General features: G+C 28.1%; 1 protein-coding gene across 1 annotated transcript; it reads right to left on the minus strand.

Moving 5' to 3' along the window:
- Positions 1-11,849: 11,849 nt before the first annotated feature.
- LOC129984419 (uncharacterized) lies at positions 11,850-19,768 on the minus strand. Its single transcript, XM_056094295.1, has 4 exons — positions 19,684-19,768; positions 17,437-17,767; positions 13,133-13,742; positions 11,850-12,014 (listed from the first exon to the last, which is right to left on the minus strand). The coding sequence occupies exons 1-3, from the start codon at positions 19,696-19,698 to the stop codon at positions 13,144-13,146; spliced, it is 945 nt and encodes a 314-aa protein (XP_055950270.1). The 5' UTR covers positions 19,699-19,768; the 3' UTR covers positions 11,850-12,014; positions 13,133-13,143.
- Between the last annotated feature and the right edge of the window lie 5,142 nt (positions 19,769-24,910).

The following is a 24,910-nucleotide window of genomic DNA, read 5'->3' on the forward strand; positions in this document are numbered from 1 at the left end:
CAGCAATGGCGGATTTCCATCTAGATGAACTAGGGAGCTGCCTAGGGTCAATAAAATGAAAGGAAGGAGCAACAAATTGATTAAAAAGATTTTATTTTTTAGTTTCTAAATAAATAAGTTTGTAAAAAATGCAAATTAAATGAACGATAAAATGTTGAAACTGTTGATAAAATGTTATTAACATTTTATCTTCGCTAGGTGTATAGTATGAATGTATTAATGTATTTCATTAGTGAAATAGTGTAGTTATAGTATATATATATATATATATATATATATATATATATATATATATATATATATATATATATATATATATATATATATATATATATATATATATATATATATATATATATATATATATATATAAGTGTTTAATGGTATTAATTTTTATAAACAAGTCAAGGGCATTCCAATGGGGACAGCTTTCTCAAGTGCTTTAGCTAATATTTTCCTGCATTACTATGAGAAAAAAATAATTAAATATAATTTAATAAACGGGTGGAGATATATTGATGACCTACTTTTGATTAACTTCGACAATACTAATATTATTACTAATTGCTATCCAAAAGATTTAATTCTAAAAGATACAAATATAAATCAACTTGAGGCTACCTTTCTAGATTTAAAAATCGAAATTGCTAATGATAAAACAATAGTTGGTATATACGATAAAAGGGATGATTTCAACTTTAAAATAACAAAACTATGTAACTACCATTCCAATCTAAACTCTAAAATTTTCAAAAATCTTATTTTCTCACAAGTTAACAGGATCAAAAGGGTTTGCAATAATAAAAATTCTTATATTGAAGCATCAAATATCCTCCTTAAAAATTTAATTAAAAATGATTTTCCTAGAAATTACTGTAATGTCAATTTTTTAATTAAACAAGGTATGGTTTGGGATTAATCTTTTGGCTTAAATAAAAATAGAAATTTACTTGCATATTGGATCACTCAATAGATGGCGCTGGGTGCCTACCTCTGTTTACATAATTTACCGTTAACTTTCAAAAACAGGAAATCACAATCGATTGTTTAAAGTTTCGTTCACTGTTGGATGGTATATCTTGGCCTTTTCGTTTTTAATTTTAATTTTAATTGTAATGCTGTTTTTGTTTTTATTGTTATTGTTTTTATTGTATTTTTACATTGTGGTTTTTTTCTAATTTGTTATTTTGTATTTCCTTTCTGTTAAAATGGTATATCTCTTGAGCATAATTTCGGGGGATTTTCGGGTCACGAGGAATCATTATTAGACTTAATGTCTGTATGTCCTCACAGAAAAAATCCCTTTATTTGAATCCCTGCCTGAGGGTGACCCTTGAAAAAGTCTTCAGGCCGGATTCTTTTTTAATATTTTTAATAATTTTTTTGGTTTAATTTTTATTTGGTTTTTGTTTTTCCTATTAACTTGATTCTAATACTTTTTTATATATATATATATATATATATATATATATATATATATATATATATATATATATATATGTAGTGTATGGAGCGTCCCCCTGGCGGCGTTAACGGTATGGAGCGTCATCCTAGCGGCGTTCGCGGTACGGACTGTCATTGTAACGGCGCTCGCGTCGTCTCTCAACAGCCAATAAGAAGCTATCTGATTCCCGCTCTAAGAACTGTGTTCGGTACTGTACAAGCGTCCATCGATGTAAAGCGGCCTAGCCGTTCGTCCAGTTCATTAAATTTGTTTATGTTAAATTAGTGCGTGATTCTCTTAATATGAGCCATCTCTACGCATTAATCTCAACCGGGCTTTCCCCTAGGGCCCGTGAGAGATATTTGATTTGATATATAATCCGATTAGTAGAGGCCTATATATATATATATATATATATATATATACTGTGTATATATATATATATATATATATATATATATATATATATATATATATAATACACATCCGAGCATTTGCTTCAAAATTAGTTTACAGAAGAATCATAATAGGTAAATATAAACAAATACATATTTACAAAGTTAATGAAATAAAAATATTAATTAAAAATTAAATTAATATCTGGTTGAAAATGTGCCGAAATGTGAAGCTAAATCGACAATCTTATTAAGGCCTCATAAATTATCTGCAAATCGCCTATAAGTACAAAATGGCAAAATCCACCTCAGAAGTCATAGAGCTGTGTAAGTTATTATGAATGGAGACTCGGGTTTGTGATCTTATAACAAAAGCTGAGCCGGCAAATCTGTAAACAGAAAAATATTTTCCGAAGGAAAGCTACTTTTCAAGGAACGGAGATATAATTTAATTTAACAACACTTAACGTAAATATTATGAAAAAAAAATCACCTATTTTTTATTTTATAAAAGTCGCAATCATTCTCTTATGGTCCTTTATTTTTCCCTGATGAGTATTTGTATACATTGGTGTAATGCCATAGCACAGTAGGGTAACAGTGAGTAAATTGTGAAGACATCATAGAAACTTTTTCTGTTAATACAAATTTAAGATTTAGTTGTCTTAGTAGTAGATTTCTTTATAATTCGACCCCGTGCAACCAACTAACCTGAAGATCATCAAGGTGATAATTGGGCTGAAGGTAACCAATCGGGCACGAAAGAGATGAAGCATCTAAAAAAAATATGAAGCTTCATCTGTATTAAATTTACCTTTTTGCTATATCATTATTCTACTTTTTATAAAATTTATTAAATTTTTTTCATAATTATATCATGCTTTGTATATAATTAAAAAAAAGCAAAATTTTAGATTGCTTCATAGTTTTTTTAAAAATATTTATGCCATTTGAAATGTAATTAAAATATTTTGTATATGCTTTGTTTCAAAAATAATAGACGAATATGGTTTACTTTAAATTCTACTTCGTTTCAACTAATAAAATTCATAATCATTCGAAAAATAAAGCGCTGAATAAGTCTACTCATAAACAAAGAATACTAGAATTTATAATTAAATTAGATTTGAACACTGAATTCTATAAAAGTTTTTTTTAAATTAATTAAATAGTTTAAATTATCTTTCTCCTTTAAAATCCAGAAGACTAAATCCGAATCCGTGGGTGAAAAAAACACCATTAAAAGTTCATTCAAAATTTCAGATGAGAAATTTTAATTAGAAATAATTATTAGGAAAAAGACATTATTATTTTCATCGTGATTTCATTGATGTTTATTTCAGTATTCATTATTTGATTAAAAATTGAATGAAATCTGAAATAATTTTTATTTTAAAGATGTCTGGGAAATGGTACAAATTTCCCATAACATAAATTCGTTATTTTATATATAGTTTAATATGGCTAAAAATAAAAATAAAAAATACTACTTAATATTATAATAGTTTATAACATTCAACAATAAAAATTAAAAGTGTAGCATTTCGACAATAGATGGCGACATGATCGACTAAGAATTTTGCTTATTTAACGTAAAGTTAAAATTTTATAATTTTGAATATCATTTTTCTCTGAGGATAGCAGCATTCTCATTTAATTAAGATGTCAATAAAACCATTATTATTCTTCCAGAAATTTTTCTTAGATTGAAATTGAATACATGAAAAAAAAAAAAAAAAAGGCAGCTTTTAACTACAAGACCGAAAAAGTAAAATGTCATAATGTTTTAATTTTTCTATCCTTATTTTATTTTTAAACTTTCTTGTTAATTATATAGCAGTGATATCATTCACGTAAAAATGTATTTAATATTGCCAACATTTGTTTTAGTATGAATACAGTAATTAAAACAATGAAAAAATGTAATACCATAATGGTTCTTTTTAGTTCAGTTATATTATTTCTACGTTTCGAAGAGATGGAAAGGCTGTTTTAAGATGGTTTCGTAAATTTGAATATTGGAAGACATCTGAGTCTGCACATTCCTTTTCAAACTTTAACACCCATTAACAGGAAGTCATTTGTCATCTTTAGTAAAATCATCTTTATCGAAAAAAAGATGCTAAGATGATATCTCATCGAAATCATCTTTAGTAAGCATCAGGTCCATACAAATTGAGAATATTTCGTGGAATCGGGCATCGAAGCGAAGTATCAGACTACCAAGGCATTATATATTTAATGTATGCTTTATTTATTTACATAAAGTAAAAACAGGAAGAGATTATTATTATTTTTTATTTTTAATACAAAAATTAATTGGAAAGAGAAAGACAAGAAGGAAGGATGTAAAATAATTTTTAAAAAAGATATGAATACCTAGCTTGAGACACTATGATATATTTGTGTTCTGACTTGATTCGGTTATCAATATTTTTTAAAAAATTTATTCTTAATTTAATAGCAGCATTAATATACAAGCAAAAATTCTGTATTTAATATGTTTGCAAAGCTCTTATGTATAAACCTAGTAATGAAAACATTAATAAAAATAAAAATATATATTTAAAAAACATAAAAATCTCCATTAAAATATTGTGAAATATGCTTAAGACAATTTTTTAAAGTTATTAAATCTTTTTCAATATTTATAAAAATTATTATCAAAAATTTATTATTGCATAAAAATAAAATAAAATTGATTTTGTTCATTTTTAAATACAGATCTGCAGTACACTATCTAGTATCCGGTTCGGAACTATCCGGCCAAGTTTTCTTTTATCGTAATTAATTGAGGAAGGCAAGGCGTTGCATTGCAGCATTGCCAAAAAGCGGACGTCTTTTACGATCCTCCTACGCATCGAGTGCAAATTGAAAGTTGCTCGTTGTTTCGTAAATATGTAACGGACCTTAATTATTGCTGCTGTTTCAGATTATAACTACACAGTATGTAAAGTATTCGTAAATTATTCGTGGAGTATGTTTAATGTTTTAGTAGGTGTACCACCGTGAAGATTGCAGAATTTATGCTAAAATGTGATCGGTTTATTTCTCTTAGCTTACTTTTCTCTAATAAATTCTTGAAACGTGCAGGGCAGTATATAAGCATATATAAACTACCAGTACAGAGTCCTCTATTTTAACTCAACTCATTACTGGCAACTCTTCTATGATTTACTGGGCCTTTCTCACATTCTAAATGGCTTGAAAAAAATGGAGGGCCTAGTATTCAATAAGAAGTGAGAAAGTACATTAATATAACTATGAGTTTTGATATAAAAATTTTGCCTTCTGGTATTGGTGGGCAAAGAAATGAGTTCATGCCGGCCTATCCGACTTTTTTGTTATACGGCCTGTCCTATCTCCATATTAGGCCGGATACTCTAGAGTGTAATGTAATTAAAATTTAAAAACCTTTCTAAACTTATCCGAATGATAGACTGATATCCAATATTATACCCTGTAAAGCATTATGAATGACTTTTTTCACCGGGCAATTTACAGGCAATTCAACATATAAACATTATTAAATTTAATTAAAAATGATATTACATATAACAGCTTATGTGGATTTTTTTGGAATCGACCAGAATACATAGTTAAATTGTTATAATGATTAACTGTTCGCTGATTTTAGCTAGATACGTTACTTATTTTCACGATATATTGAAAAAAAAAAGAAAAGAAAAGGGAGTGACTATTTTGACCGCAAAGGAATTTCACACTTCCATTTTCCTCGTTTATTCTTCAATTTTAATGTTTGACATTTCCTAATTACTCAAAAAGAAAGTGTAGAAAAAAACGTATTTGCTTTTGTTCGTTATAATGACACTATAAAGGCGTATACCAAGGAAGACAGATTGCGGTCATTTCGATAGCTGAAAAAATATTGCAGACTGTGATGTATTTCTATTCTATTTTAAATTTATCTGCGAGCTATTCGCTTTTTTTATTTCCAGTTATTTGATTGAAAGGTATATAAATAAATAAAGTGATAAGAGTCATTTCCTGGCCATTAACAATTATTTTTTTGTATATTTAGGCACCTTTATCGAAGGGATTGATATTCATTTCTTTTGATGATCTGCATTTGATTCATTCATTTCTTCACCTATTAAGTATATACGGTCCTCTCCTGATAAACAACTAACAAATAACCTTTGTCAAATATGAATTTCGGAATTTTTTTCACTAGCTTTACTGAATTTATGTCAAACCGATTCCGCTTCGGATCGTAGTTATCTCAAAATAAATACACTTAAAATGATGACAGTAAGTAAGTTCCAATGGCCGAATGTTAATTTTTTTTAAACAGAAAACTGCACAAAGCAATTTCTTTTCTGAATCAGAAATGAAGAAAATCATTGAGAAAGGTTGATATCTTATATGTAAAGGGTATCTAAGAATTAACGCAAGATTTGAATGTGCCACCATTCGCGCAGTAAAGTGTTGGCAACCCTATTAAAAAAACTGATTTGACAGCTGATAGTTTAGAGTTAGTAAAAATGGAGCGTTACACGATAGAGCAACGTGTTTTCATTGTAGAACAATATTTCACAAATAATGAATGTTTGGCGACCACAGTTTGAAAAATTGAGAATTGGCTTCCTAGATCGTGTTATTTAACACCATTGAATTTCTTTTTATAAGGTTGTTTTGTAGTCAAAGATCTATGCCAACAAGTTCTCAAATACGCGTTCATTGAAAGAGAAAATTCATCGCTGCATCAACGAAATTCAGCCACATTTATGCAAAATGGTCATAGAAAATTTCGACAAAAGAGTGCGTATGCTCCTGCAAAGCCATGGAGGTCATTTGTTCTATGTGTTATTCCATACATAACCCTATCCTCTGTACTTAACGATTTAATAAAAATATAACAGTTTAAAGATAAAAGAACTGTTTTTTTATTTAATTAAATGTTGTTTTCATCATTTTATTAACTCTAATTGTTAGAATTAAAGATATAAGCTCGGAATTGTTTCAAAGGATATGTTGGATACAATTAAAGAGTGTTTCGCTCGTACAGATAAATATTCATTGAGTGAACATTAAACTGTATGTTCGACAATTACCTGTTAAAAATATTTTACAACGTCGATTACGTTTGAATCCTGTAACGCTTACTATGGACAAGCTCTGGTAAGTTGGTGGTTCATTTTCGACCTCAGACATATGAGTGTATTTGATGGGAGGGGGAGAAAAGGTAGAAACAGGGTGGTAAGTATTGAAGAAAATCGGGCAGTAATATAACTTATTGCATTGAATTCGGCACATTTTCCTTCAACTGCTTTACAATACTGCCATATCTTCAGTCACTTATTAAAAATTTGTCAAATGAAAACGTGGACAGAATGGAAAACTTCTTTTCAAGGCTATATCCATATCACAATTGACTCGTCTGAAATTACACAAATGCAGTATCACATTCGCCAACTCTTGAAAGTCATATTTTGCAAGAAAGATACCGTGACTAAAATATACTCCTACTTGTTTAGGGAGAGTTAAATTATCACACGCACACGTATTATACAAAAGAAAGAACATTATTATAAGGTTTCTTGCAGGGTACAAAGGTTAGCAAATCAAAGCAAATGCATTGATGATTTCATATTTGAAGCATGCTACTTCATTCCAATGTTATATTACAAAATAAATGAATCGTATGAAAGTTCTTTTAACAATAAAAAAAGAAAAAAAAACTCACTTTTTATTTACATCAATTTTTGTTGTTGCGGAAATGTTGTTAAAGAGTCACTCATGATGAAATAACAGAAATTTGGTCTATTTAATAGAAAAATATAATAAAACTCTATGATTTATCTCTCGGATGCGTTATCTATGTAAAAAAAGAAGAAATAATTATGCCTATAGACTCTCACTTTTAAGAGTAAAAATTATCCCTGTAATGCTTTAATAATTGGGCGATTATTAAAAAACAGAATGAATGAGAATGATTTTACTTGTGATTAATAAAATTAAAATTCATTTAGATAAGAGTATTTCACCTAACTAAAAACAAAATCAACTATTTTGAAAGCCTTCTTAAAACTAATTCATAATTTTGAGTAAACATGAGCTAAAGCAGTTTAACTTTGCATATTTGTTTTCACCTCACAATTCTCAATTGAATTATACATGCATATATATTATATTTTCACTCATATATTTATATAATTACCAAACTTCAGACTAAATGTGATGACTAGTATTCACATTGTATATAAATGGTTGGTTCAAAGATGTTTACTTCATTGTTGAACAAAATATAAAATAATGTAAAGGAATAACTTTAAAACCTTATATACCTTTAATTAGAGAAAAATTCAATAATTTAGAAGTTTTACAATATAATGCATTTCATTTCTTCTTTCTTTTAACTATCGTTTTTTTTTAAATTTTATTTATTTGGAATATCACACTTAATCATATAAGTCGAATGAACATTTGCGTTCTCAATTAGATTTTATTTATAAATTTTATAATTTGACCATTCGAATGAAGGCCAAAAATGCGAATTCTCCGATAGGACAAAATTCTGCTATCACAATTCATTTCATCAAAACAAAGTATATAGATTTGTTGATATGAAAAAAAATTAGAAGCATGGGTTTTCATTAAAATTTCAAGAATGGTGGTTCATTTCCTAAATTATTTATATCGAAGTAATAATTAATTTTAAAATTAATACTTTTATTAATTTGTAAGCCCCTTAATAAAAAAAGCACACACTTAAAGCTTAAAAATTTTTTCTTCATTTAGTAGTTTAAAAACTGAACCTCAAAATATTAAATACATTGAAGTGGCCCAAGAAATAAATCACTATACTTGAAAGATTAAATTATATATCAGGTGGTGAATTTTTTTATGCATTCATTCAAAGTTAAACACTTGATACAGGAAATACGAAAGTATGTATTAAAAATTTGTATCATCTTTTGGAAACAGGTTTTTAAAGTAATGGCTTTACATATATCAACTTTTGTCCATTTTATACACCATTTTACCTCATCAATAAGCATTTTATTAGATTCTTAGAAACAATTTTCTTATAATTCTGCTGATACGTTTTGAAACTTTCTTTTGAATTGATCATCTGATATTTTTTTATATATATTTTCATTGAAGCATCTGATAATTTTAAACATTCAACTTCTTTCTTGAATGAAACAATTTGCGTTTCTTGTTTTTGTAAACCAGACTCAGACTCAACAGAAAATATTGCACTTTTATTCTGAATTTTTTTTCTTCTAAATCTATAATTTATTCCGAATTTTAAAAAACGTGTTTCTGAACTTTATGAGACACCAGTCGTTTGTTCTTTTCAGTTGATGATACATTATCTATCGTCTGGCGATTAATTTAATGCTGGTATAACCTTTTGTTTCATTTTTTTTGCCGGAGTAATAAATAATATAACTTTTAATTTATGAGAAGAATAACGCAGAGAAAAAAATTGGGGAATTTGCAAAATTAAATGTACTTTTCCTTCAGCATTTGAAAATCCAAATTTTGATAACATCAGGATCCTTTGAAAATGAATGAAATGTTTTTGTCTTTAAAATTTCTAGAGTGTATCGATTTGACAATAGTACAATTAAACATTGTGTTAGGTTAAAAGTTTTTGTAAAGCTGCAATATCTGACTCTGAAATTATAGCTTTGTTTTTTACGATAGTCTTCTTAATCTTTTTAATTTTTAGTTAACAAAAATAACTTATGAGCTTCTCTTCTTTAGTCTTTACATCTCTTCTGAGTAGTGAATCAAACGAGAAATATTTTCAATAAAACTAAATTTTCCTCCTTATAATTTAGAATATAAGAAGAAAACAGAAATCATAAATAAATAAAGTCCAAAAAATACTATTATTTTTATTTATTGAACATTCTTATTAGGCAACATAAAAGGGAAAGAAGAAGAAGAAGAAAATAGTAGTCTCAAGAAGTAAATCGATTATTTAGAATTGCCATAATGTAAACAAAAGAAAAAAGAACCAGGTATCATTTTTATTAAAAATAAAAATACATAATGAGGACTTTATAAATAACAAAAATCAGTTTCCTTACGTCAAACGATTAACTTTCATCATTTCTTATGGCTGAAATAAATTTATTTTTCAATTCCTACTATTTGTTCTCACTCTCCCTATATATATTTATATATTTTGTTCAAATTTTCAATAGTTAATAAAATACTTTTTATTCATCCACTCAAGTTCAAATACATTTTTTATAAAAACTTGTAGTGGATGACGCTTGATGTTAATACAATTTTTTCAAATATTAATTCATTAATTAGTTTTTAATACTTTAAATAGAGTTTTAGCGGTTTGAATAAAAAATGAAATCAACAGGCAGTAGCTCAATCGGTAAAATGCAAGGTTTTCAGTATTTTTCACGTGAAGGTGAAGAATGCGAGCTCAATTCTTTCGGAATAAGTAATTGACTTAACTTTTTTATATATGTTACTTGTTTAATTCAAACCTTCATGAAATTTCGAAGATTTTCGGCATCTGTACCAAAACGTTGGAATGCGCGGAAAGACTTCTGCACATTTGTGAACATTTAGCATGGTACATTTAGAACACGTGTAACCATTCGAAAAAAATTTATATTTCAGTTTTTATTATAAGGTATTATTTATTTTTTAGTTGTAACACTTTTGAAATATAATTAATTAAAGTTTACAAATAATTTTTTAACCTCTCCTGTTTTATTAATTTTCCCCAATAGTTGGAGATCTGTTATTGATTTCCTAAATCATTAGGTATATAAATACGAAAAGTTTTCTAAATTGAAATTGTTTTATGCAAACCTGAAATTTACACTAACTAATTTTAAAAAAATCCCTTGAAATTGAAAGCAATAAACTAAATGGACATTTAGGCCTAAATATCGATGTGGGCACTCAGTTTGGATAGAAATGGGTAATAGTCTATTTCATTATCTTAAATATTCATTACAAATTAAAACTCATAATGAAGTATTGGATTAAAATTGTCTTTGCAAGTTATCATTTGTAAAGTAATATAAAATATAATGTAGAATCCTACTTCTCTAAATTAAAAGTTCATTTGAATAAAAGAAAATAACTAGTTTCACAATTTATATGATAATGATAAGTTTTAATTCCTACATGATAATACACAATAATGTAGAATGGTACGTTATTCGTAAATTCCGTTTTGGTATATATGTGATGTAAAAATAGTTAGAAATGCTTTACAGAGTAAGCCGTTGGATCTAGAGCTATGAAATATGGTACGTAGATATTTCTTGGATGCTCGATAATAAAGAAGTTTGAAAATATTGATAAGAATTTTTAATTATTAAGAATATAATCAAAGGGTCAATGAATCAATTCGAGCATATTATCGCTTTAAAGAACTTGCGAAAATACTCTTACAATGATTTAAAATTTAATCAGTGATATAAATTTTCTTCTCTATATTATTTCTTTTAATTAGAATATTATTTTTAAAATTTAATTTTTAATGTAATTTGACAGAGATATTTCGTTTTTCAGAGATATACTCACAACCTTGTGCAGCAAGATACCGAGATTGCGAATATCCAATACGAATATTTGAATGATTCTGATGGTACAGAGCAAAAATAAATATTGGATTTTTCAGCTTATTATTAATTATGCTTTAGCATACTTCATAAAATTGAATTTTTAAAACAATATGATAATTTTTGTTAGTATTTTCTTTCTGTAAATTGACTGTATATATATATATATATATATATATTTCGGATTGAAGTGCGGATGTCCTTTCATTCTTTTTTAATACATCGTTTTCTACTATTTCCATTATTCTTTGTATTCGGATTATTTATTAATAAACCTTCTATCTGGAAAATATTTTCATTTTCTAAGTGCTACATTAATGCTGCCTTTGTCATCTGACAATGAAATAAAAGGAACTGAGTTCTTTGATCATGTATATATTAATCACAAGTATTATTCCATTTGAAAAAAAAAGACAGAAAAAGACAAAGACAAAATTTTGCGAAGAATAAATTTATTTCGTTTTTCTAATGCCCGTATAAAACAAGCTATTTACATTTCTGTGAAATATTAGAGTCGTATATGAATATATACAATAAGCTCATTGGAAGAATTGTTGACTCAACTGATTAATTTTCGGTCTTCAGAAAAATAATCGTAATCTGAAAAAAGAATGAACAGTTTTACTAAATAAAAATGCATTTTATCTTTTATTAAAAGTAGATATATAGAAACTTTTATTCATGAACAAAATTGAGTAGACATGGCTGAAAGATTTTTTTATATAAATTAATTATAATATATGAATATAATGTGGTTATCAAGATAAATAACAAAAGAGTTGCTCTCTATCTATTAATTAAATAGCCTTTTTTATAACATTGTACTTTATATCAAATGTCTAATGCATTTTGATTTCAGATACGTTTAGATTAAACGTAAGCCACTATGAGATAAAGAAATACATGTTCTAATGCATGATTGATAATCATGATGAAGTTGATAATAAAGTTTCAATTTTTTATCGATGCGATTTATAGTTTCATTAAAGAGGGGTTGTTGATAATATTTCATGATTTTCTATTTTATTCTTAGTAGAAGCAAAGAGTGAAATATTTTTTTGAAAAATTATTTGCATGAAAATATACATCGTAACTTTATATTCACGTTGTTAACTATAACGTATGATAAGAAGCATTGTAAATGTTTCGTAAAGATTATTAAGTTTAGACACTGATGACTTACATCAATATTTTAGTGAATGAGAGAACATGAGAAGTATGCAATAAGAAGTATTATTCTTGATTTGAATGATTCTAAATAAAAACTTTAATTTTTTTGCTATTTTACTCTCCTACTATCTTGAAATAGTGTATTTCTCTTTCAGACTTCTTATTGACTTATTTCTCATTAGAGATATGTTCATTAAAAAATTATTATCAAAATTTATTAAATTATTTTTAAAATTTCCGGTAATAAAAACAAATCTTTCAAATTGTCGAATGAAATCATTAGCCTACTTTTTGGTTCAACTTGGCATTTCTTGCTCAAAACATTGAGAAAATTATTTTATAAAATTATCTTTTACTAAGAAATGAATGAACATTATTATATTAAAATTTTTAAGTAATTAATAGGCTGGAATGATAAGTAAAAGAAAAGTAATAAATAAATGAGTGTAGACGCCAGAATCAATCTAGAAATATTACTGATAGTTAGGAACATCAGTACGATTTGATTTATATTTGATTTACAATTTAACATAAGAAATTAGTCTCACCTGAAATAAGTTTAGTATTTCTTGTATCCACCACCTCCATGAATTTCTTCGATATGACCATGTCCTCCACCAATGTGGCCATGTCCTCCACTGATGTGGCCATGTCCTCCACTGATGTGGCCATGTCCTCCACTGATGAGACCATGTCCTCCACTGATGAGTCCATGTCCTCCATTGATGAGTCCATGTCCTCCATTGATGAGTCCATGTCCTCCGCTAATATAGCCGTGTCCTCCACCAATGTGTCCATGTCCAGCGGTCAAAATGGCTTTTGGTTGACCAATAAGGTAAGGCGTTTGGTAAGCCTGGAAGCTGATAAGGCCGCTTCCTAAACTGTGGACTGGGGCACCCTTACCGTAGACGACGGCCTTCTCTCCATATCCACCCTTGCCGCCCAGAGAAATGCCAGAGAGGATGGGACCGTGACCATAACCGAGGCCGATGCCGTGTCCTCCAGAGATGTATCCCTTTCCAAGAGTGAGGCGATCGTAATGGATTTTTTCCAAGTGATCTTGGGTTGGAGCGAGTTCCTTGGCAACTATGACTGGACGACGGACAAGGATGGGGCCATCATGATGATAAATGGGAGAGGAAGCGACAAGAAGAGGTCCTGTTGAGAGAAGAGAAAATTAATTGTTGGAATTTATTGCAATACGTTTAATTATAGAAACACGAAAAATTTAATTACTTAATTAGAATCATTAATTGTTGGAGGTATGTTAGAAAAATCTGGACATTTGCAAATTGATGATACACATGGTAAGAGATATTATGTTTACTTTATTCTTCAGAATCCTTGCTTTCTGGTTCTTAGTGAGATTTCGAATAGTCCATTTAAGAATAATTACATGAACCACTAAACTTTGTTATATTATTCAGCATGAATTCTGTGAATAAATTTATTACACATAATACTTTAAGTCGTCCATAAGAATTTTTTAGAATTACAATAAATTCTATTTGAATAGAGAATCTTTGTGAAGTTAGGAACAAACTTTCTGAGATTTTAAATTTGCAATCATTATTTATTCTTTTATGCATAGAATAGGAAAATTTATCTTCTGAAAATGAAGTTGTGTGCGTTAAGGTTAAAGTAATAATTTTGAATAGTAATTATAATAACCAGAGATATTTCTTTATAATGTTGTTATGTTCGTAAAAAAAAAAAAATATTTGAAAGTCCAATTCGTGTGACTTCTTAGAGGGCAATATTAATATCAACCGCAATTAACAATAATAAGAATAATCAATTAATTCATTGAATACAACATCTTAAATGATATATTTTTTAATTGCTGAATTACAATAATGCAGTTTCATATATTTACTAGTGCCATGTTGAGTAATATTTATATAAGAAATATTTTATTTTCTGCAATAGTCTCTTATGCAATATTCCAAAATTACAAAGAGTATCAATCTCCAAATTTCCGATTATATTATTAAATCCTACCATTTGACCTCCAAGCACTGGAAACTCTAAATGATGCATCATTTCAATTTATTATTAGAAACACATTTTTTATTTCTTTAAATTTTAATTATTTATTGCACATCTTAATATTACACTTAACAATTTTTAAAATCTATTACTATTTATTTTCGATTCTTATATATGTATACCTTTTATAAGTCAATGGCCGAAGTATTTATGACGCAAATTGTTAATATAAAACCAATCTAATTTTGTTCTTAAGGCTATGGCATAAATAAGGATTTACAGTGAAACAATAGTTTGAATTTGATAACAATAAAATATCCTATTTTGATCTTTTAAATATATTATAAGACGTAAGAACAAAACATAGTTAAAAATAGTCTGTATTCTTTGATAAACTTAACTACTATTAGTATGATGATGACTATACTATTTTCAAAATGATGCCAAAAACTGAAACATTTTTTTTTTTTTTTTGCAATTTTTCATAGCTTAAATTAGAACAAGATATAGCATCCAATAAGGTCCTTATCCTACGCGACAAATATCTCATTTTAATGATATTCAAGGAAAACGAATAAAAACTGTTTCACTGAAAGTAGATTCAAGTAACTTATTTAGAACTTTAGAAGAAAGGAGAGAAAGAGAGAGGGAGAGGAAAAAAAAAGAAGTTGCATCTCGAAAATTTCAAGTTTGAACAGCTCTCCTCACAAACTCATTAAGAACACAATCTCTGATTCTGCGGCTTCGTGCTTTGAATGTATAATCAAACTCAGAGCCGACAAAAGGTATTATGAAACAAAGTAAAGTTTTTTTTAGTTGACTCATTTATAGAACATTACGTGATATAATTTTTTTTAACGGATGTTTGTGACCTAGAAACATTTGAAGAAAAGTGCGTGGGTAAGCCCTGCAACAATTTTTTGCTGCTCAAAGGTCAAGTTCAAAATCTGACTTCAGATCGTTCGAAGGGCAGCAACCCAATTTCTGAAGAATGGCGAATCAAAATCATTTGAAAAAAAATCGTCTCGAATTTTCGACGATGCAATTAGCATTTTAGTAGCTAAAGCAAACGTGAAAAAACTTGAGGTTTTTGCATAAATTATTCGTTTTGGTTATATTCAAATTTTAAAAGTGAAAGATCATTCGCAAGATCAATTGATGTTATTTGAAGACAGAGTAATGGATAAAATTCTTATTTAAAAGCAAACATTTGGAATTTTTTAAAATTTAAAATCCTTAATAGTATCAAAATATCTCTTTTAACTATTAAATTTTATTACATTTTCTGATTTATCTGCAAAAACGTGTTTACAATAAATAAAATCTGCATTAGATTTATCACATTTAATTTTCAAATTGTGATTCTTTGATTGCATTTCATAAAAGGAAGATCATACTTTATAGATTACTAATAAATATATTTTTTATATTTTATCAGAGTGCTTTAGACATTTTTTAATTATTAAAAAAAATAAGTATTTTTTTAAAGCCTTTAACTGTTTTTGTTTTTTTAATTACGATTGATCATTTGAAAGCCTTGACCACTTTATCCAGTGTTTATTTCAAACATAATAAGCGATGGAATAAGTTCCATTTGATGTTAAATATTTTACTTTACTTTTTAAAAATGTTTTCCGATTTTATCTTCCTTGCATCTTAATGATTGTACTAAATAAAACAGCTTTTTTCTAAGATAAAGTTCTTTTATCTTCTTTTCCAGATCGCGTTCGTGCTCAGGAAAATTGCTACAAGTGCTATTTTTGGTGGCAATTTGAGCTGCTTTTCGGTACATGAGTTCTGATATTATTTGATGAGTTCGTATTCTGGATGATGGCTAGCATTTACTGGATTGCATTTATATTAAGATAAGACAGATAAGTGATGGTTAGAAAAAAAGTAGAAGAATTTGGAAAATATAGACTGTACTTATTCTCATATATACACGGAAATTACTATTACTACAGGAATTCAAAATGTAATGCCTATTAAAAATTTCTAAAATTTTAAATGAGCTGAAAACAGTAGTTTAGGCATTAAAATCTGCTTATTGTTAAAATTAGAATTATTCTTTTTGATGAAATTCTATCCCTTATTAAGTTAAAGAAGTGAAGATAATTGGGATTCAGATAAGTGGAGTATATATGAATTTATCTCAATTATCTTAAAAATAGTCCTTGAGAAATACGATAATCATATAGGAATTAAAATAATTTCAATTATATTTTAACTTTTAGTTTACATAAAGGAAACAACTTAAAATTTTTAAAATGAAATTTTCTTTTTTGAAATAGAGATTTTATTGGAGATAGTGCGGAGAAAATGCTTTAATTTCTTTTAAAGTTATTAAAGGTTAAAAGATCAGATTTGTGGTTTCTCATTTCACACATATTGCTTCCAAACGAAACTTTAATTAATTATATTTAAATAAAACTCTTGTTCTTCATATTGGGTAACCTATTCTTGTTTTTCCTTTATGAATAAAACTTTTACTCAACGACCAAATGTAAAAATACTTTATAAGGAACAAAACGGTACACAGGATGATTAGAGAGCACACAGATTAGTTTAACTTGTAGAGTGAAATCCTAAACATTTAGTAAAACAGATTGATACAATTCGTAAGGTAAGTTGGATAAATACCTATTTATGCTAATTACTTTTCTTGCTTATGTATAACCTATTCTATATATCTTATTGAATACATTTCTTAATATACAGCATTCTTTATTTATTAATGAATACATCTGTTAATAAGCAATATTCTATATCTATTAACGAATAGTTAGTAATGGGTAGTAATAGAATTTAACAAGATTGACAAGAGACCATGGGATTCATAAGTATCAAGAAGACTTTGTCTTACCCCCAAGGTTTAAGACTTTAGTTCCACCATATCCGCCATATCCACCATAACCTCCGTTGATCAGGATGGGTGCTCCATGGCCGGAATGGACAGAGTGACCCTTCTCGATGTACAAGCCTTCTTCTTCGTAGTTTCCATGACCTTCCTCGATCACCTTGGGTTTGTTGACGAGAATCTTTGCTGAGTCCAAATGAATTCGTGGATTATCCAGATGGATCTTAGGTGAATCGAGGATGACCTTTTCATGTCTTTCTTTGTCCTTGCGGTAATGTGCATCTGGTCCATACGTAGCAAGGCAAGATGTAAGGCAGAAAGCCATGTAGAAAGCTACCTGTTTTTGTTAAGTAGTGAGATTAGAATAAGCGAAAAAACCCTTATTTAATGAAAATGAGCTTCATTATGGGAATGCTATTATGGTTTCGTATATTCTCATAGAATATTTCGTATTCATTATGTAAATACTATTATGGTTTCGTATATTCTCATTCGTTATGTAAATGCTATTATGGTTTCGTATATTCTCATAGAATATTTCGTATATTCTCATTCATTATGTAAACGCTATTATGGTTTCGTATATTCTCATAGAATATTTCGTATATTCTCATTCATTATGTAAATGCTATTATGGTTTCGTATATTCTCATAGAATATGCGGAAAATTTTGCTGAAAATGCCACTAATACTGGTTTAATAGCTTGTCTGTTTGTCTGCTCTAAAGATTTCATTGACGATGAAGTTCTTGATGTAGGTTTTAACACTTTTGAAATTATTGCCATTTGAAATGGATATACCAATCGAGTGTTTCTCTAATTTTCTTACCAAAACACTCATGTGAAACTTCATCTTTGTTTGTAGAAAGAATGTGAACCACTTTTACTGAGAAAAATCTACAAAAAATATTACCTCTAAAAGAAAAGTTTTCTTCTATTAACGCAATTAATATTCAGACCTCTTTCTTTTTGTACATAGAAGCTGTATTTTGTCGCTTTGGCTTTTCTCAAAAGAATTTACCCACATTTATAGTACTAAATTCTGTAAGAGTTTTAATAGCAAAAAAATACTTCTCTTCAAAATTGAGCATTCTGAATATAAAATGGCATTATAAAATTTTTAGAGACAAAATTGATTTTTGGTTATGGTTATGGATTTTGAAATTACCCTGAAAATTTAGGGTGATTTCATTATTTTCAATGCAAATTTCTAAGATACAAAATTGGAATAATTGATGAAGAATTTACGAAACATTTTTCCCAACTAAATTGAAGATTGATACTTGTAGAGGTACAGAGGATGTCAACAAAATTATAAAATTTGGATAGCAAAAATGAAATATGCTCTGTAATTGTGAGAAAAACAAGTATAAAATGTCTTACCGATATCGATTACCGAAAAGGCAATGAGAAATTATATATATATTAATAAAGAATTCCTACAGAAAATGCTCCATCATAAAAAAACAAATTTGCTATTTAATATACTTTCTATAATTCATAAATGTTTATAAACTTATTACAATTATTTTCTCATCATTTAAGGAAAATCATTGTTATTCATTTATTGTGTATTTAAAAACTTGTCTCCTCTCAGGTTTTAATTTGTGTATCATTTATTTAAATTTTCATCAACTGTTTTAGTAAAATTTCTAGCAAATTTCGTTTTAATTTTCAAAATACTACTGTTATCAATTTAAGACTTAATTTAGATGTGGAAGAAATTTAATTTGCAAAACTATAAGCTTTTAGCCTTTTTCATGTTAGAATTCAGCAGTTTACAATGAAAAAAAAAATTTAACTGCTTACGTAATACATCAGATATAGGGCCTAGCTAATTTGATAGTATAAATTTAGACTATTTTCAAATTTTATATTTCCAGCATGTTCAGAATAACGTAGCAGTTTAAAGAAAAAATTACTTAAGGTTAACGTTGTCAATCTTAAATTCTATATATAACACAGTTTGTTATACGGCATTGGTCATGCCAATATAACCACCACAATTGCAGTAGTTGATAATAATTTTCATTAACAATTGCTCCTAACTCTAGGATTAAAGGCATCTTCAAATTGACTGACTGAAAGGAATAGAGAAAATAATTCTTAAATCCATCTCCTCAAGATAAATGAGCATCTATTAGATTCGCAAAAAACAACCAAGGACAAAGAAAGCTCCTTTCTTTTCGCTGCTGTTACTACTTTCAAATCACTTTCAATCGTTTCATCTTTATACAAGATATTCACTACTTACTTTAAGTAATCCCATTGTTGTTTGAGAAACAAGGAGAGAGAAACGTAAGAAGAGACGATGGTAGAGCTAAGACTGGATGAGTCCAACTGGATGATTCTGCCATGATGTGAACCGTCTTATATACCAAACACACCCGCATATAGGTCAGGGCAGAAAAATCTCAAGAGGAAGTCTTAGCGTAAGTGATAGCCGAAAGGGGTGGCTTACTGAATGTGCAAGAAGTACAATAAAAAAATGGAACACCTACATTCTCAGAGAGATGAGAAGAGATCTAGATCCTTGGGCAGGGCCCCTCGGGGCTAGAGCCTCCCTCTCCCCCTTTTTGAAAGTCGGAAGACCACGATCATGCATCACACCAAACAGGTGTGCCACCAAAAGGAATTAAAAAGAGAAGACGGCATTAGTTTGTTCTTTGAGCATTTTTTTCCCCTCTGCCACTTTCTTGCGGTGTTGTCTTCTTCTTCTAGACAAGCCGGTAGTAAATCGTGTCTTCCGAAGAGGTGGATGTTAAGACGATCGATGCCAGTTGGGGAAAGAGAAAAAAAAGTGGAAAAGGTTGCAAAAGAAATGCAAATGAGGGTGTTTTCCCTTTTTGGAAGAGAGTGATTGATGGCTTGTGGAGAACTTTCAGTGACAATTGTCCACTTTTTAACAGTCAGTTGGAAAAGGATGACGTGTCTTTACGTGATTACTGCTGTTTCTTTTTTAAATATATTTTTAAGAAGTGGTTCAGAATTTCGTTGCTGATTTCTGAACTACTTAAAGAGACATTCGAGGAAATTTTTTTGGATTTACGGGGTGTGAGGAGGTCAGAAGGCAGACATTCATTGTAAAGATGAATGAGAAAGGATTAGATATAGTTTGTATTTTTTGTCATCCTAGAAAATAGCTCATATTAAAATAAATTTTTAATGCATGCAGATTTTGAGATGACTAGTATTAGTGCTGATGTGAAGGAAGTAGAAAAAGATAAGCAGGAGAATAAATAAGTGTTTTTTTTAAAGAATAAACTTTACAAATAAAATTACAAATAATTTAAAAAAATTCACAAACAAATAAATTAGTAAATTATACAAATAAATTTTATTAGCAAATAAATAAATTAAAATCATATTTCTGTCTATTTTTTTTAAAAAAAATATTATTTATAATATTTTTTTTACATTGAAATTGTTGTATTTTTTTAGGAAAATTATTTCTGTTAAAAAGAAAAACTGACTGCATTAACAATTATTGCTTTTTATTTAATTATCGTAAAAACTTACGACACTTAAATGGAGTTTTAATTTTTGTAATAACTTTCTTATTCATGCTAAATAGAAACACAGCCAAACTTAACTGAAGATTTTAAATCGATTTCTTGAAATAATTTAAAAGATTTTTTAAGAATGAATAATGGGGAGATTAAATTTTAAAACACAACCTCTATAAGAAGGTTTAAATAAAAAATAAATATATTTTTAATATGTTAAATAAAAATAAATGTGTTTATGTGGGCTACCATTTCTCAAATAGAAAATCACAATTTACATTTAAATGTTGTTGTCCAACAAACTCTTTCTAACTGCAACAAAAAAATATATGCACTTAATTGTCTTGTATGAAGAATACATTCATTCTACTGGTCTTAACTTCAACATAGAATGAAATATGCTATAGAATGATATATAAAAGAATTTTAGGAATCTTTCTTTCAGGACATCATTTCAAGATATAAGATCATTCAAGATATTTGCTTAAGAGGCAAAATATTCTAAAATATGCGATAATCAGTTTTTTAATAAAGTCTACTGATAGTTAAGAGATATTTTTTAATTAAATGTCATACTTATATAAAAATTCAAAAGAATAAAAAATATCTTTCTCACAACTTTTTTGGGGGGATTTTAAGTATTTTATATAATAAAAATGAAATTTCATTGCTCTATCTTCTTCCTTTTTTTAAATTAATAACAATCAATGCAAATTATGTCTTTAAATCTATTATATATAGTAAAAACAGTTAAAAATGCCATATTTTTCTATTTTTATTTAAATGAAATAGGCTGTTAAAAACAAAAATAGATTTATTGGTTAAATGTCAAATTACGAACTTGTTTTAATTAATTGAAATCTTATTTAATAGTTTAAAGGAAGTCCACCTCCAGATGCAGCTGCGAATAGTTCTCTCAAAATCAATCATTCATTTCAAAGATATTTCGCTTAAAGAACCAATTTTAATACTGACATGCGTTAAATTATTTTCTGATTTATACTGTAACAAACCCCGAAGAAGGAAATAAAGAAAATTAGGGTGGAAACCATTATCCCGATGTTAAACTTTCATCTTAGAAAGCTGTCTTCGTATTCAGTTTCACTTATGTTGATGAAGTGAGCAAATGAATGAATAAATGCTGAAAAGATGAGGGCTTTAAGACTGAATTTTATTGATGATTCTTTCTCTTTAAACTGAAATGAAATTGAAATAACCCGGATGCAGGATAAAAGAAAGAAACACTTTTTTGCAAAAAGTAATTGCTATGGAAGATTACTTTGGCTATATGTTCATTTTTTTTTAAAACGAAGTCTGCAATTTCCTCTTTTCGATAGTTCTTAATAAGATAAAATTAAATGCAATATAGAAAATTCTTTAAAATGCTTTTGTCTTATTCTATAAACATATAAATTTTATTCTAATTTATTGTATTCGCATTATTTTTAAAGTTAAATTACGTATTATTTCTACTACTAATAATAATGTAAAATGTCTATCTGTGCTAATGCAATCGTGGTATTGGAGAATTTGCAAACCTAGGCAGTGTACATCAAGAAGTTATATTTTTAATAAATTAGTCAATTTTGTTTATTTCAACATATATTTAACTTAATAAACATAATAATGATTTGGACTAATTTTTTATTACTTTAATTTTGAAAAAATTATTATTTCGCAAAGTTAATGCACTAATTAAAATGGTTTTTATTTGATTATTATGACGTTAGACTACGGCTGTCACATTTGCTCAAAATATCAATGATGTAGATATTTATAAATAATATAATAATAATCTGAGCAAAACCGACCAATTATATTTAATGTAATGTTAATCTTATTATATTTTTTAATGAATAGAATTTATGTTTTTTAGAAATTTGCTTATTCGGCAACTAAGAAAATTAATTTTTTTATAGACCCCTTCTCAAACTAGGATTCTAGGCAACTACCTATTTTGCATAGTTGTAACTGTCATTGTATTTAGTGTTCAATAGATCAAACCATCTGACCTGACCAAAGTAAGTACATATATGCTTTGGAAACTGGGAATGGGAATCTCAGAACTATATTTTTGGAATTTTAATAAATCAAATATTAAATAAGATTTTTACTTTTTAACTGTGATAGCTATCGAAAATATTTTATCTTTCAAAAAAGATTTTTACATTATTAAAAATTTGAAAATTTTCTTTTTAATAATATAGAGTTATTTACCCTACAATTTTTTTCTAAATTTTGGTAATTTTTTTGGAATACATTTTACATAGTATTCAACAATAGATTTCATTGTGGCAGTACAATCTTCTTCCATTTTTTAAAAGTAAAGAAAAACTAAATATCACATTCTATTGCTATGATTTAATGATAGAGGGCACCTATGAATAAAATAATTTCATAATCTTTTATAAGAATAAAGTTTTAGCTTAAAACCTTAAAGTAAGAAAGCCAATATTTATAAGCGAACAAAATATGAAGACTATCAAGCTCGAAAATAATAATAATAATAATAAAATGTTCAGAAGGCCTTTGGCCCAAATACAAAATCACCAGCACTGTTGGTGCAAGAGAGAAGTTAGAATGTCTAAAATACAAAAATAAAATTCAGCATTCAGAATGAAATCCATATGAAATTAAATTCAGTAAAAAAAATCAGCCTCACTTATTCAAGTAAAAATTTTATTTTAAAATTGATTAGAAATAAAATACCATTTCAAATTTTGTCATAACAGAATTGGTTTCACTCTCAGAGTTCCTCAATTTTGTCCACATAAAATTAATTTTTTTTCTAATTTGAACCGACATTCATTCTTTTAACCAAATGAGTACGGTGGTTACTTGTAAATTCTTTAAGGCGAAATTTTTTTGCTTGGAAGTTTCTAAAAACAAAACGATTAACTACATCATCGGCCTGTAAATGCAAAGCAGACACTTTGGATTTTTGTAATCATGAGATAATAGGGAAATAATCCAGTTCATGATTAAAAGAACATTAGAAATGTACTTTGTATGTTAAAAATTATTTTTTCCACTTAGAGAACGAAACTCCATCCAATCGTTCCAGATTATGAATCATATTTGCTCCAACCTACTTGCCAATCCTTTAGTAATATGTTGTATATTTTAGACTCCACGAGGGCACCTCAGAAATGAGAATATGAAGCTTTCGGTGTGGTGGTTGGTTTTCGCCAGCCTGGTGAAACAGAAATGGTGGGGGTTGGCTATCTCCTATCAATGACAGGACGTACTCCCCCGGGAAGGATTGTACCTTGACCGGTGATGGACCTTAGGATTCAACCACAGTTCCTACTAGTGTTGCTGTCATGGCGATCCGGTCATTCAGATTTTTTTCGTGTGCTTTCGGGCAGATTAGTGTAGCTGATTAAGGTTTGTATATTTTATAGCTCACATATGAATTATTAGTGAAAGCTTGTTTGCAATATTGATAGTCAAGATGTAGACGTTGCTAGAAACGTCAATATTGTCGCATTGAAAAGAAGCAGTCAATTCTTCATAGCCGAATGGTCGTCATGCAGGTCTCGTAATCAGGAGATCGTGAGTTCAAATCACGCTTGTGGCAATAAGATTCAACAATTATGTAAATATTTATTTAATTTTTTGATTTATGTTCTCCTTTATTTCGTGTTACAGAAGATTCTGGACCTTTCTTTAGTTTACCAGATAAGTGCTCTGGACTTTTGTTACTGTCTCCAGAAAAGTATTCTGGAACTTTTCCTGCTGGTATAAAAGCTGAAGATCTCTCAGTCACTGTGTTCTGAGTTCAGAGTTGTGCAGAGCTTATATGTATACTTCGCTCCTTGAGTTGAGTTAAATTAATTTAGCTTTACTTCCTGTGTCATTGAGTTCCACGCTAAAGTACCTACATGACAATTTGATTTTTAGCCCAAGTGAAATCAACCAATCCTTGGACAAAACTTTATTTACAGAGACAGATTTCTCCATGAATTGCTAGAT

The sequence above is a fragment of the Argiope bruennichi genome, chromosome 9, assembly GCF_947563725.1.
Source record: "Argiope bruennichi chromosome 9, qqArgBrue1.1, whole genome shotgun sequence".
Classification (NCBI taxonomy): domain Eukaryota; kingdom Metazoa; phylum Arthropoda; class Arachnida; order Araneae; family Araneidae; genus Argiope; species Argiope bruennichi.